The sequence below is a fragment of the Fusarium fujikuroi genome, chromosome FFUJ_chr06 (assembly GCF_900079805.1).
Source record: "Fusarium fujikuroi IMI 58289 draft genome, chromosome FFUJ_chr06".
NCBI lineage: Eukaryota > Fungi > Ascomycota > Sordariomycetes > Hypocreales > Nectriaceae > Fusarium > Fusarium fujikuroi.
In genome coordinates this window covers 328454-342144 of record NC_036627.1, presented here as the reverse complement: position 1 = coordinate 342144, position 13691 = coordinate 328454, and the positions used below count along the sequence as shown (strand labels likewise).

The following is a 13691-nucleotide window of genomic DNA, read 5'->3' as shown; positions in this document are numbered from 1 at the left end:
AAAGCTCTAAGAAGATGTAACCAAAGAGCCTGGAGTTTTTTTTACCTGACCTAAAATAATTTACAGATTGATAAAAGTCGCATATAGTATGCTAACATACCTGTCGTTCTAATCCACTAAGTCTCTTCGGCTTCTCGATGGTGAGTTGGCTCCTAGTGAGGCGGAGCTGAGGCTGAGATGCCTGCAATGTAACGGCACACTGGCCAACAAAGGTGAACCGAGTCTGATTAGTTTGCACAAAGAAAGAGGTCAGCAGATTGTGGGCGGTGCCCTCTTAATCTGTTACTAATAGTTACCTCTCCGTCTCCTTCATATTCTAATTCCTATAGTTCTCAAAGTAGTATAATGATCTACTGGATTTACAATGGCAGCGAATTTTGATCCAGCTCAATCCGACGAAGCCAACATGGCTGCAGTTATACATGCTTCCCCGAGCCTTTGCCCCCGCTGTAAATCCTTCCCGTGGCCCTCAATGCCCGAAGACTGGGTCAAGTCCCACAAAATACCATTGCACGAATCGTTCAGCTCTCTGCAAGATTCGGCTGATCAAGGTTGTGCATTTTGTCGGTTTGTCTGGCTATCCTTGGTCAACAAATGTGACGTGACTGCAGATATCTCCGAGAAGCTGATGAACGGTTTGATACAAGGATCAATTCTCATAAAACTTTTTATAGGCAGCGGGATCTTAGAAATAACACCCAGGATAGAGCATGAGGGCAGATTAATCCTTTCCAGTGCAGGAACTGATTATATACCTGCTGAGTCCAGCGACAAAGAGTTGCTCAGAGATATGAAGAGCCGCCATATCAAAGGTATCCTCACTAAATGCCCTGTAAATTATTCCGCGCTAAGATGAAATTTTAGCCTTCGTTGGGGAAAGCATCCAACAGGAGCTCGCTGAGCTCATCAGGCACCAGATTCATCCTTGGATGAAAAGCTGTCGTGAAAAGCATTCAGGCCATGAATTCTGTGGTGCGAAATACGCATCGTCAGGTCTACCGACTCGACTACTTGACGTTGGTGAGACAAATGACCTTTTGCTTAAACTTGTAGAAGTCAAGCGCTGCAAAAATCTGCGAGACGTGGAATACCTCATCCTCAGCTATTGCTGGGGCAATGGAAACGAAAAGTCCAAAACGACAGAGGCCAATCTAGCGACTCGGCTACGTGGCTTTGCCGTGTCGGAACTTTCCAAAACCATCCAGGACGCCATCTTGCTGACACGCCTGATGGGTTTCCGATACCTATGGGTTGATGCGATATGCATTATGCAGGGGCCACGTGGTGACTTTGGCTCAGAGGCGCCCAAGATGGGGGGCTACTACTCCAATGCTGCGTGCTGTATCTCAGCATCGATTGCGAAAGATAGCCGAGCAGGCTTTCTGACTGAACGACCGCTCGCACGATTTCCCATGGATGATATTGCTATTAAGATTGCCAACCACGATACAGGATATACCGTATTTAAAGATATTCACGTCGACCGTTCCCTGGTATCGAATATCCATGGCTCCCCGTTGGCGAAACGCGGGTGGTGCTTGCAAGAGACAGCCCTCCCAAAGCGGATACTTCACTGGACTCTACAAGGACTCTATCTCCAGTGTCAGACTGCTATCTTCTCAGAAGACTGCACAGTCCCTTTCGTATATCAATCTGGCTATGGACACTTCTCACCACGGGACATAATGACCAGGCCTGATGAAGACATTATTCTTGCAGGTGGATGGTATCATCTTCTTTCAGTTTTCTCAAAAACACAACTCACTTACGAAACGGATCGGCTGTACGCTATCCATGGACTTGCATCTATGCTTATACGCCGTCTAAGAACAGAGTACTTCAACGGTATCTTCCGACCGAGTCTCGCCCAGGGTCTTTTATGGTATCATGATTCCAATCAGTTTGAAGAATGCAAGAGACCAAAAGACGCGCAGCTCCCATCTTGGTGCTGGGCATCTGCTTGTCCTGTTTCGTATCTCGAAATCCAGGAGGAACCCATCTATATCAAGGACGACCACCCAGAGCGGCCTCTTCAATTCCCTACACACTTCGAAGCCTTGAGTGTAGTAGAAAGCACCTCCTCAAGACTATATATCAGAGCCCCCATTTTCCACCTTACCATTGGGAGACGCGAGATTGGATATGTTTGGAAGAGCAACGCTGTAGGTTATACAGCGTTCTTCCAATGTCGATACTTCCTGGACGCAAATCGTCAGGTCTTGCAGAACCTGCCTCAAACTCCTGCCGATGACGGAGATTGGGGACAGGGCTTTGACGTATTGTGGTTTCCCGTAGGCAGAGATCATACTCTTTATCCATATGTTCCTGGGTTGTTAGTGTATGAGGTACCCAAGGAGGGAAAGGGGGTATACCGCCGTTTTGGACTTTTGCAGTGCCATGACGAGTGGCTAGATAAGAAGGACTTGGCGGATGTCAGGGACATAATTTTAGTATAATACCTGACATTTGCGCCTGACGAGGGTATCTCAGCAGAATAGACTTGTCTGTGTTATAGATTATAACTTCAACAATTGACTCTCATAAGTATAGATTAGAATACCAAACCTCCCCAGTTCATATAGCCTGGCTCAATAGGATAACCGCCCTGTATGTATCCCAATTCCCTATTGGCTTAGTGTTAACTATTGCTACTAAGCTTAGAGACAAGATTATAGCATGCCAAAATCTATTTCCATTTCTGCAGCTGCACTGAGTTCTCACTGCTGATTTAAGCTCTCAGCCATAAGTCTCAACTGCACATAACACCAGCGTAAAATGTCATAGAGGAGAGTTTTATGTGTACTGCCAGCTAATCCAGGACGTCAAGAAGAAATAAAAATGTCATATCCTAAATTTACTCTGGAGATTATGCAAAATGCTATCCGAAGGATGCATATCGGTTACCACCCGTTTTCTCGAAGCTGCTCTCCGATGTCCATTTATCGCGATTGTAAAGAACCCTTGTTGCACCTCCTCCAAATCGAACACTTAACAGCATTTCTAGACACGCTTGTGATTCTTCGTAGGTTGAAAGTCCTGCAGGTCGAAGATACGCAGATCGCTTTCCATCTGTGCCTCATATATGAACAGCTTGTCCTGGAGACAGCAGGAATGCCTGTGGTTCCTGGTGCCGTACCACCCAGGCCTTTTCAGCCCCTCTATCATCTCTTTAATACCTTCGATACTGAAGCCATCGAACGGCGGGGTGTCCCGCGGGTATAGGATACCACGATTTCTGAGTTCCTTCGTTAGGACACCTAGGAGCATAGGTGAGCACTCAAAGGAGCATTCTTGTTCTTCTTGTAGACGATCAAGGAGCTCATAGATACCTGAGAAGATTTCGGCGAGCGCGCTTTGACGTGCTATGTCGATCTCTTCTGCAGTTTGCGTCAGCACAGGCCGTCATACTGAGTTTGGACTGGAACTTACCCAGAATATCGGCTGAAATTGGGAAATCCGCTTGGATTAACTTTTGACTGTGCCTCAATGCCAGCTCAGTCATATTTTGAAAGGTAGTTGGTTCTGAGAAAACCCAGGACATGAATAGGCAAAGAATGCAGTCGCGTCCATAAACCGTCGGTACCTCTGACCTCAAGCCTTCTAGCCAAATGTCGGTGTATGGTTCGACGCTCTCGAGGCAGTCGTAATAGTTCACAATCATGGCCACCTTTAAACAAGCATTTCAAGGCTGAGTGATCTTGGGACATCTCGACCACACCCATGCATGATAGTCAGGATGATGTTGAAAGCTTCAGGATCCCAATCACTGGCTGTTATTTGACGAAAACCTGATACATCGGTCTTTCCCTCTGCGAAAGGGCCAGTCACCATTGTTTTGAAGATAGGCGAAGCCAGCTCTAGGTGCTTTCCTGAGACTAGCATTCGAAGCTTTAACCTTTTAAGGTGAGGTCTGCATGTTTCTCCATATTCCCAGTCCTGTATTTGCAGGCTTGTGCTGTCGGCGTTCGTTCCAGGGACGGTACAACCTGGATCTGTTTCATCTCCATCTGCGATTTCCGGAGGAGAATCACTCGCATTCAAGAATTCTGACAAATCGACTTTACCCCAGTCTATGGGAGGCGCGCTGGTAGTGCCTCCTAGCGATGTTGAGGCTGCAACGTGAGACTCCCGCGGCGCTGGTGGCAGTCTCTTCCATTTCTTCATTTCGCGCTTCTTCATTTTATAGTATGCCTTCGGAAGCTTTTTTTCCTCTATCCAGATTTTATCTGCCTCCCATTTTAAGGTCTGGGCTAGGTGCGTGCTAAGGATGATCCGAGTATCGCCGTTCGAGTCGAACATATACGCCGATGGCTTTTTGCTGGGACGGCTTCGCTGAGTGGAATCAGGCTTAGAGCCTGGGGCATGTTGAGCCATCTTATTGTCTTCATTCTTTAGTGTCTTGGTCTAAAGGGATTAAAGACATACTGTGCTGACCTATGGAGGAGCAACAAGGCCGAGTCCTGATTGTTGTGTCTTGGCAATATCGTTGCTAAGGCTTGCAAAGAAAACGAGTTTTGAATCATGGTTGACGTTAGGCTGGCCTGCGGGAGGCCGACCAATTCAGTGTCAACCCCGCTTCTTTTCTTTGGAAATCAGACCAATCGTATCTTGCTTAATACAGTTACACTCGATGGTTTCAAACTCATGCAAGTAAAAAATAAATCATTGGATATCATCCGACCAATAATGACAACCAGATTGTATTTTGTCCACTTTAACACCTGGCGCCTACTCCCTAGCCAAGCTTCGAGCCACTATAAAGCGATTCAGTTAATGGGAATGGACTCAGTGTATCAGCTTATCTATATAAGTTATAGAGTGAGTTAGGGGTAGATAAATGTATACATTACCTTGCTAATTGTATAGTAATGACTTTAGGTTTATGTAAGTCCGTAAATATGACTATTGTCTTCTTCTCCTGGTTATATTTGAGAACACTTGATAGCAGTGTTAAGCTTACTGGCTCATGTTATTGAAGAGAGCGGTGGATCCGGCCACGTTCCGGTTCTGTCGACATCCCGATCCGACGCCATGATGTAGCGGACTCTCGATATCGGCAACATTAGTATCCATTCTGGCGACCTCGCTAAGAGGCCGTTGACGTACGCGCCTATGATCCCTTTAAGCTTGGACAAAGAACGGTTTTTCTCTCAGAGTCATGGTTCTTTATTTTGTCAATCAGGTGCGATAAGAGCGGCTCGCCACACAGAAGGATGTCAAGATTCAAGCACGCGGCCTCATGGATAGCTCTTAGGAACCGATGCCTGTCGTTTTCATCGTCAGTACTGATTTTGCAGCTAGGAAGCGTGTTCAAATGTGTAAAGGCAGCAGAGAGATAAAAGTCTCGAGTATTTGCATCCTGCCAATAAATACAGTGCCTTGAAGTAAACATATTCTAAGCTGTACATAGATCCAATTCTGAAATATAAAATGAATGACATGTCGTAGATACGCGCATCATAGCCTGGGCCTGGTAAGCCAGCTTCACGAGTTCTTCTAGCCATCCACATACTTTGAATAGATGCTTGATATAGGTTTCGTAATTAATCCTTATACCAGCCTTACTGTTCTAACCTCGACGTTATCGAAGAACGACAGACCCCCAGCTGAATGAGGCTTCGAAAAGAATGTTCCCACTCGATAGTATTCGTTCGGATTCCCCGTTGGGTGAATCAACAGGCCATAAGCCAGCCTTTTTGATCTGGTCTCCGTCTCCAAACCAGCACCTCTTTCAGCACTCGTAGATGAGGTGTTTGGCACCTCAGAGACAACCCCAGCATCGGCTTCATCGTTAACATTCTTAGAGCTTTTAGGATATCTTGGTGAGATATCACCTGTATCTGTTTCGTGTGGAATGGTACTACCTATCAACAGGAAACTAATGGGCGCCTGGAGAGCAAAGCCTTCCGTTCGGCCGAAAAAACTTTGAACAAAACAATCAGGATGAATATCTGCAAAGTATCGCCCGTCAAATGCAATAGTGTCTGGTTCCCCGGATAGTCGAATTAGTTTATGCAATGCTAGCCTCGGCGATCCCACATGTACCCTAGAGGTAATATCAAGTGCCGCATGCCTTACTTCGCCAAAGGCTGACTCTCCACGCAACGCGATAGCTGTGTCTAGGCTATGGAACTCTGGTCGGCAGCCACCTGAAAGATTTGGACGGTATAGAAGGAACAAAAAATCTTCACGTCGACTAGCCCAGCTCCAAGAAGGCGCAATGTATGGGGAAGGAGCTCTTAGTCGCTGTAGTAGGTCTTGATGACTAGGCTTGTCTTCTTCGCCCGCGGCCCAGCAGAGCGATTGATGCATATTATTTTTCCAGAGACCAGCTGCATAGTCATCGTTCAACCTTTTACTGAATAGCGATGCGATACCAGCGATCGAAGGAAGGAAATCTGTTTTCCGCGTAAGCTGATGGCGCCTAGGGTGGATTTGAGCTATTATATCGCTCCATTCTTGATAATTGGCTGCTGTGCTGCCCGAATCGATTGTCACGCGGTCAAGCATGATATAATACTCTTCATGTGTGACTCTGTGGCCTCCCGTCGATTCGTTGAAGTATTTGCACTTTACGTAGATGTCTCCTTTTGAAAACATAAGAATACGAGTTGATGAGATGCGTTCCTGGAACGTCCAGCCTCTCCGAGCCCAAGGGCTGTCGGACACTTCGTTTGCGTCGTTGATTAAGTGAGGAGGGGAATATATGGCAAAGGCATAAGTGTCATTAAGGTGAGTTCGAAAAGGAACGAGGATTCTTTCCGTCTTTTTGAGAAATCCTTGCTCGCAGTTGTCGGAGAATGTAGCAGCAACTGCCGCGTAGGCGTTGCCATAGATTCGTTCCATCACGGCACATTGATTCTCCCAGTCAGATACGTCATCTTGGAGAATACACAATGCATCGACCCACAGGAATGGGACCGATAACGCTCTGGTCACGGATACGGCGTCCTTAATAACCTGTGGCAGAGAGAATTCTGGGATTTGCCGCTGGTGCTGGGAGATATTGTCTCTGGTTGTCTTGAGCTGCTTCCTTGCGTGAGGCTCTGGACCCCAACAGTACGTAAGGGCAACATATCGATGGATTTCGGCGCCTCGAGGTTGCCAATCTTTAGTAAGGACTAGGCTCAGCCGGTTTTCTCTAACATCAAGAAGCCGATCGGGAATGAAGGTTTTGTTGGAGTTAAAGTGGTTGTGTGATACACACGACTCCAGCTTCGACTTCATCCACAATATGCTCTCTTCATTGATATGAGACAAATGCGGCTGAAGCCTCAGAGGCGTGCCCATATCGAGATCGGTAGCTGCCGTGACAGGGCAGTCAATATGGAATTCCTTGCCGTCTATGTCGTTTCTTGTCAGCCATTGCAAGTGTGTCGATCGGTCTTTGGTATATAGCGGGTCTTAATCTGATCCGTAGAGCCTTTAAACCATATTGGTCGGCTTCGCCGAGGGTAAACACATAGTGCAGCGACACGGGAACACGTTTTAGTTCGAGTGCCCTCACTGACTCATCGTATACTCGCCACCATTTCACAACGCGACGAAGAAACTCGCAGGCATCGCATTTGTCTCCCCCTGGATGAAAGGCGATAGACAGGTAGTTAGTCACATTCCAGTCCAGATCAACTTCTTGTTCCTGGCTCCGTTCTCCAACTGATGGGTTTCTGGGTTGGATGTCATCTAGCGTTGTGCTTCTCAGCTGTAAGCATGCGCAGCGCTTACAAAGCTTTGCAAATTGGTATGGGGAATTATCAGAGGCTGCCATTGATGAGACGCTTGTAGTTGTTAGAAGTATTCCCCGCTTGCGCTGACGTGGCACTTCTTTGGAGACATAGGCATGACTAAGCAAGGCAAACGCATGAGGCTCGCTGGGCTGCACACGAGTATACTTAACTAGCAGTATAAGAAGTTCATAAGTGAGTTATAGAAAGAAAACTGAGGTAGCGTAACTCTTACAGACACGCACAATTTTACTTCTATTTGACAGTACTAAATACTCTGTCCAACTAGTTACTAGCTCCGCGTCATCAGCTGACCAGCATCCTCTTCAATCTCATCATCCTCATCAAAGCCAGACTGCCATGATCGATACATAGGTTTGAGCTTCAAAGTCCAATCAGAAGAGTGTACTCCCCCATGTGCTTCTATCGCTGCAGAAATCTCGCCGTAACCATTGACTGATGCCCAGTCCAAAGGGGTGAAGCCATCTTCATCTTTGGGAGACACTTCGATCCCGGGCACGCGCAAGAGAGCTCTAGCTGCAGCCAGGTTCCCTGCCCTTCCCGAAGCATGAAGAGGTGTATGCTTGTGGTGATCCCTCGTATTGATATCCACGCCAATTGCAGCGAATGCTTTGATCAGCCACTCGGCGGGCGACAAGACTTGCTGGGTCTCAGCTGGGTCGATGTCCCGGTCATCATTAAGTTCTTCGACAACTTCATCCAATCCATCGTCATCGTCACTCTTTTTAGGATCCACCCAGTGACATAGATAGTGAAAGGCGGAGCGTCCGAACCGGTCCACGTGGCCAGCTTCTCGGGCAATCTCTGACGGTGAGTACTTGGACTGAAGAAAGTGGACCAGACTCTCGACCGTGCTAGTGTTCTCGCTTCGAAGGGCCAAAAGGACAATATTCCTATCGAACTTGTCGTTCAAGTCGTACCTTGCCCCATGCCTAATAAGGGTTTGTGCGCATTTAACCGAGCCTTCCATGAGAGCATGGTGTAATGGCGTAAATGACGAAGCGTCTCTTTTATCCGGGTCCAGCCCAATATTCAGCAAAACAGAAACAGCAGGCTCGTTGCCGAATATGCAGGCAAAGTGCAGCGGCGTTCTCCCTTTGCTGTCCTTAGTGCTGACTTGTGGTTGAAGGACGGCGAGACACTGGCGAATGAAGCTGTCGGAATGCCACATTACTATATAGTGCAAGATACCTCTCCCTTCCTTATCTACCTCACATGCTCGCAAGTCCTTGATGGGGCTTTCCAGTAGCAGCTTCACTATCTCCCGGTGACCCTGTTCGGCAGCGACGTGAATCGGCAATTTGCCACTTCTGTCTCGAATAGAATGGCTGGCGCCTGCTTGGAGCAAGTCTTTGCAGGCAGTATAGTTCCGGTACTCCGCGGCGGTATGAAGAGCTGTTTTCCCGTCCCGGGCTGTTTTGTTTAGCCATTCCCTTGTCTTGGAGATCAATAGAGACGACAATGATACCCAACCAAGCTCACATGCCCAGTGAGCAATACTCCTACCGTCAGAGTCTGTTGATGTATCATCGACAGAGAACTCATAGACCAGGACGTTGACAACTTGCTCCCAGTCTTGCTGAGCGCACAGAATCAAGAGCTTTGATCCACAGTCGTTTGACCTTTGGAAAGTATTAGATGGAAGACCTTTCAAAATCTCTATCATTCGCTTCTTCATGCCATGATACGCGTACCGTTCTAGCAAAGTGAAGCCATCCCCATCAACGGTGACGGCTTTGAACGGGTCGCAAGCAAGAATAGTATCTTCCAGAGAATACCAGCGTAGTGATGAAGCACGATGGATGAACGTTCGCGGAACATCATCATCCAGATAGTTGAGCCCAGTAGAGTGGCGAAAGGTGCGAGCTTTCTCGAACCAATTGGCAGGCACATCAGATCGAGAGATGAGCTTGAGGGCGCTTTGTTCCGATACCCCTTCATCGAAAATCTGATCAAGGGCATTGAGGCCATGGCAGTCTTGCTCATAAATGTCGACATTTTTGCGGCGCAGGAGCTCAAAGCTGACTGATTGTAGAGACACTCGCGACAAACACCACTGTAAAGCCGTCCAACCTTTCCTACTTTTGGCATTCAGTTCCACTCGAGGATCGGCTATTAATCGAAGAATTAGTGTGGGGTTGACTCCTGCTTCGAGCGCGAGATGAAGCACATGGCTGGCATCGCGATCGGTTGATTCCATCCTAGTCTTGTGGTTGGCCAAGATCATTTCAAGACATTGTTTCCGATCCTCGATTAGAGCCCATAGCAAGGGCGGCCAGCCTCGTGAATCAGTCCCATTGATGTCTTCCCCACGGTGCAGTAAATCCGACAAAACATTGGGATAGTCGCCCGCCTTCAGAATGAAATGCATTGGAGGTAGCCGAGAGAACTGATCTATACTGTCCCAAAACGGACCTGTGTGGTACCTCGCTAATCCTAAGAGTATGGCGACCATCAGAAAGTAGTGTGATTGCCGTAGCAAAGCAAAGTCGGTCAAGGACTTGTTCACCTCCGGATCTGACAGGCCATGGTTACAATGGTAGTTCCAATAAGAGACGCAATACACAAATAGGCCTCGAGTTCGGTCGTCCAGTTCAGTCTGGCCAAGCTTCAGCATAGCTGTTCCAATTCGCTCCTTTACTTCCGGCTCGCTCTCAATGACGTCCATGTCGTCGTATTTGCTAAGGTCAAGCGAATCCAGGTAGTCCTTGCCCTGAAGTGACATGACGAACAGGTCTCGCATCTTGTCTGCCATGGCCTCTCGGGCAATGTCTCGGAATTTTGCCAGGTCTCTGAAGCTAAGCACTGTAATACATCGTTTTGCGAGTTCAGCATCTATATCCGCCTCACGAACAACATATTTTGATATCACCCCAGACTTCGGGCTTGAAGCCAGAGAATCATCTGCGGTCAACAACTCTTTGACTGTACTATGCGCAAATCGTACCCTCAGGTCTGGGTCGACGCGGAGAAGGTACCCAAAGGCTTGATCAAAGTGGGCGTCAAAGTTGAACCCAAGTGCGTTTTTAAGGTCAGACCAAGTTCTCTGGCCAGCACTGATTGCCACCGCGTGCTGGAGTTCGCTCAAGCTCAGGGGCTTTCGAGACCCAAGCACCCAGGTAAATCCTATCTTTGCGACATCCTGAGAATCCTCTGGGATCTTCTGGAGTAGAGAGCAGTAGAAGGCTCTGGCTTCTCCAGAAAGCCTTCTTAGCCCTTCTAGTCGAGACTTTATGACTTGAGCAGACCAATACGAGACACCGGCCGTGAAGTGGCTCCATGCGAGAGCTACTTGTAGGAAGTTGCCTTCCGATACCTCGAGAAGCGACTCTTCGATGAGATTCTGATACTGCCACGGGATGGCGCCACTAGAGCATAGGTCCCCAAGCCTGGCATTAATAAATTGCCGAATGTCTTCAAAGACCATGTCTTGACGACGGATGTCAAGCCAGGTCACTGATTGTAGTATTCCCCTTGCATTCGGGCTACTGCGATCGCAGATGATAAACTTGAGCTTTTGACCAAGGTCGTTTGAGACTAGATGCCGAAGTCTCTGGACCAAAGCAGTCCGCGATGTGTCCTGCAACTCGTCGATTGCATCAATCAGAATCCAAAAGTTAAGATCGGGGCTGCGTTGGAATACGGTGGTCAGAAGCCTCCAGACGACGTGGGGTTCCGCGTTGGCCCTGTCAATGCTGCATACAGTCTGCATATCAGAATCGCTCAAGTACCTGAAGAGACCTTTGTTGTGAGAAAGAACCTGGAACAGAAGAGACTGGGCTATTTGCACATCCGAGTTTCGCAGCCATTGCTTGGAGGCACAAAAGAAGAACGCGACGATCGACCCTCTTACAGCACTGCTTGTGTTTTTCTGGAGCCAGCGCCGCAAGTGGTCTATAAGAAATCTCGAGGCTGTCGTCTTACCAGCACCGGGGGCTCCCGATATCCAAAGAATTCGGGCTGTGGACTGATCACGCCAGTCTCGAAAAGCACTGGTCTCGGTGATCCACGAACAGGTTCCCGGGCTGGGTCTGGTGACATTTCTGAGGACCTCTTCTGGATCTAGGGTTTTGATAGATCGTAGAAACCGATCTCGTAGTGGGTTCTGCGTTGTGTTTGGGCGGTCCAAGGCGTCTTCGACCATTTCCATGATGCAATCTGATATCATCTGATATTTCTCACTTGTCATATCGGAGAATTTACACATTGACCGATGGTCAGCCTCGATGGAGATGGGGACCTCGTTTGGAAGACCGATAACGGCAGAGTCTTCTTCGACGACTAGGCCCGATGCACCTTTGGTTCGCTGGCGCTCGTAGATAGAGAAGATGCGGTGCAGTGACTCGGAGCGCTCGATGAACTGCGAACATATCGCACCAAGCATGTCTGACTTCCGTTTGAGGTCTTCTAGAACCTGAGTGCGAATAGATCCCAAGGTTACGACGTCAGCCAGCTTTACCAGCAGACTACCCCAGAATGCTACGTCGGAGCCGCGATGAGGCGTGCCGAGAAACATGATGCCAAATGTGTCTCTTGTGATTGGGTTATACCGACGACTTCTCTCATGGGCAATAGCCAGCGCTCTCTTAACGACAATGCCGCCTAGGCTATGGCATATAAACAGCAAGGGTCGCTCTTCGCTGAATTGTCGCCGCTTCGCCATGAGCCTTTCGAGCAAATTTCTCGCATGGTCGTTCACGCGTGAAGCTGATCCGGTGAATGCAACGCGCGAATCATAGCCAAAGGTAAAAATCCGAGCGTATGGAATTTCCAGCGGGAGAAAGTCCGCAAGCCACAGCTTGCCATCTTGGGTCCATGTTTTGAATGCTTTTCCATTCAATCCATGCACAGCTATTATACTAAGACACGAGAGTCAGGACAGTGATAAAGCCTCGATGCTCTCATGAGCCAAAGCGCGTACTCAACCTTTGTGTTCTGAACTTCATAAACATCATTTTTCGGAGGCCATAGCTGATAAAGCCCGAATAGATCGCTTTCGTCGGTCATGTCACACGAACGGCCGGGTGACGTGCTTGCTGCCACTGCTGACTGGGGAGTTGACCCTGCGTTGACTGCTGGCGTATCATCGTTCCGATCAGAAGATTTAGAGAAGCGCCCTATTATTTTTTCCATGCTCGTACACAATGCAGTTCCTGGGAATGCTGAATAGGCCTGCCTGAGATATATATCGCATATGCAGTTCACAGTAGGACTGTACCCCTCATATCGACTTCTGATAACGTGACTCTCAAGAAACATGGCATCCAGTGATTCGATGAAATCTCACGTGAGAAAATGACAATGCAATCGTCTACGTGCTCATAATCCTGCTTTTCAATACTAGCCTAAGGGGTCTAGGAAGATATTAATTATTTCTGGCTATACTTATAAATAGGTCTTATAGCCTTATACTTCATTAATTCAAAGACCTCTAATATGATAGTATATTAGAATTATTTTTGTGACTCTGTAAGACTCCCCGCATCTGATGCCTGCTCCTCAGGCAACAGCGCATGCTCTTGCGGTAAGCCTCAGTGGCATCTTACAGGGGCCTCACTTGCTCCCACGCCACATAGTCACTGCTCCTTGGGCAACTCTTCAGATACACGCTCTCACCTCATTTTACTTATCCAGCATGCTTCACAGGTACATTACAAGCAAATACAACCTAAGCCATAAAAAGGCACGTATCGCTATGTTTCCACCATCTGCGATAAAGCCTAAGAAATTACCACCATCCTCTGCCAGAGCATCCTCGCCGCGCCCTCGGCTGTTCCCCCATAACATGTCAGCGCTGAAAATTACACAATCTTAGTTAATGCCGACGCGTCTGTGCGAATTGCACAATTAAATCCATCCATCAGCATTGCGTATATGGCGTGAACATCGCTTGCTGACCTTCCAAATCGGGGAAAGGCTATTGTTTTGCACTTGCATGGTAAAACG

At 47.9% G+C, this 13691-nt stretch overlaps 3 protein-coding genes; 1 reads left to right on the top strand and 2 right to left on the bottom strand.

Moving 5' to 3' along the window:
• Window positions 1-364: 364 nt before the first annotated feature.
• Window positions 365-2456, top strand: FFUJ_05463 (related to tol protein; the record flags this gene model as incomplete). XM_023578677.1 has 2 exons in its annotated part: window positions 365-812; window positions 865-2456. 2 exons carry the CDS (start codon window positions 365-367, stop codon window positions 2454-2456), a joined length of 2040 nt encoding a protein of 679 aa, XP_023431647.1.
• Window positions 2457-3000: 544 nt separating this feature from the next.
• FFUJ_05462 (uncharacterized protein) lies at window positions 3001-4374 on the bottom strand (the record flags this gene model as incomplete). XM_023578676.1 has 3 exons in its annotated part: window positions 3001-3377; window positions 3430-3629; window positions 3719-4374. The coding sequence occupies 3 exons, from the start codon at window positions 4372-4374 to the stop codon at window positions 3001-3003; spliced, it is 1233 nt and encodes a 410-aa protein (XP_023431646.1).
• Window positions 4375-5550: 1176 nt separating this feature from the next.
• On the bottom strand, window positions 5551-12878 carry FFUJ_05461 (related to tol protein; the record flags this gene model as incomplete). XM_023578675.1 has 4 exons in its annotated part: window positions 5551-7343; window positions 7432-7683; window positions 8040-12604; window positions 12667-12878. 4 exons carry the CDS (start codon window positions 12876-12878, stop codon window positions 5551-5553), a joined length of 6822 nt encoding a protein of 2273 aa, XP_023431645.1.
• Between the last annotated feature and the right edge of the window lie 813 nt (window positions 12879-13691).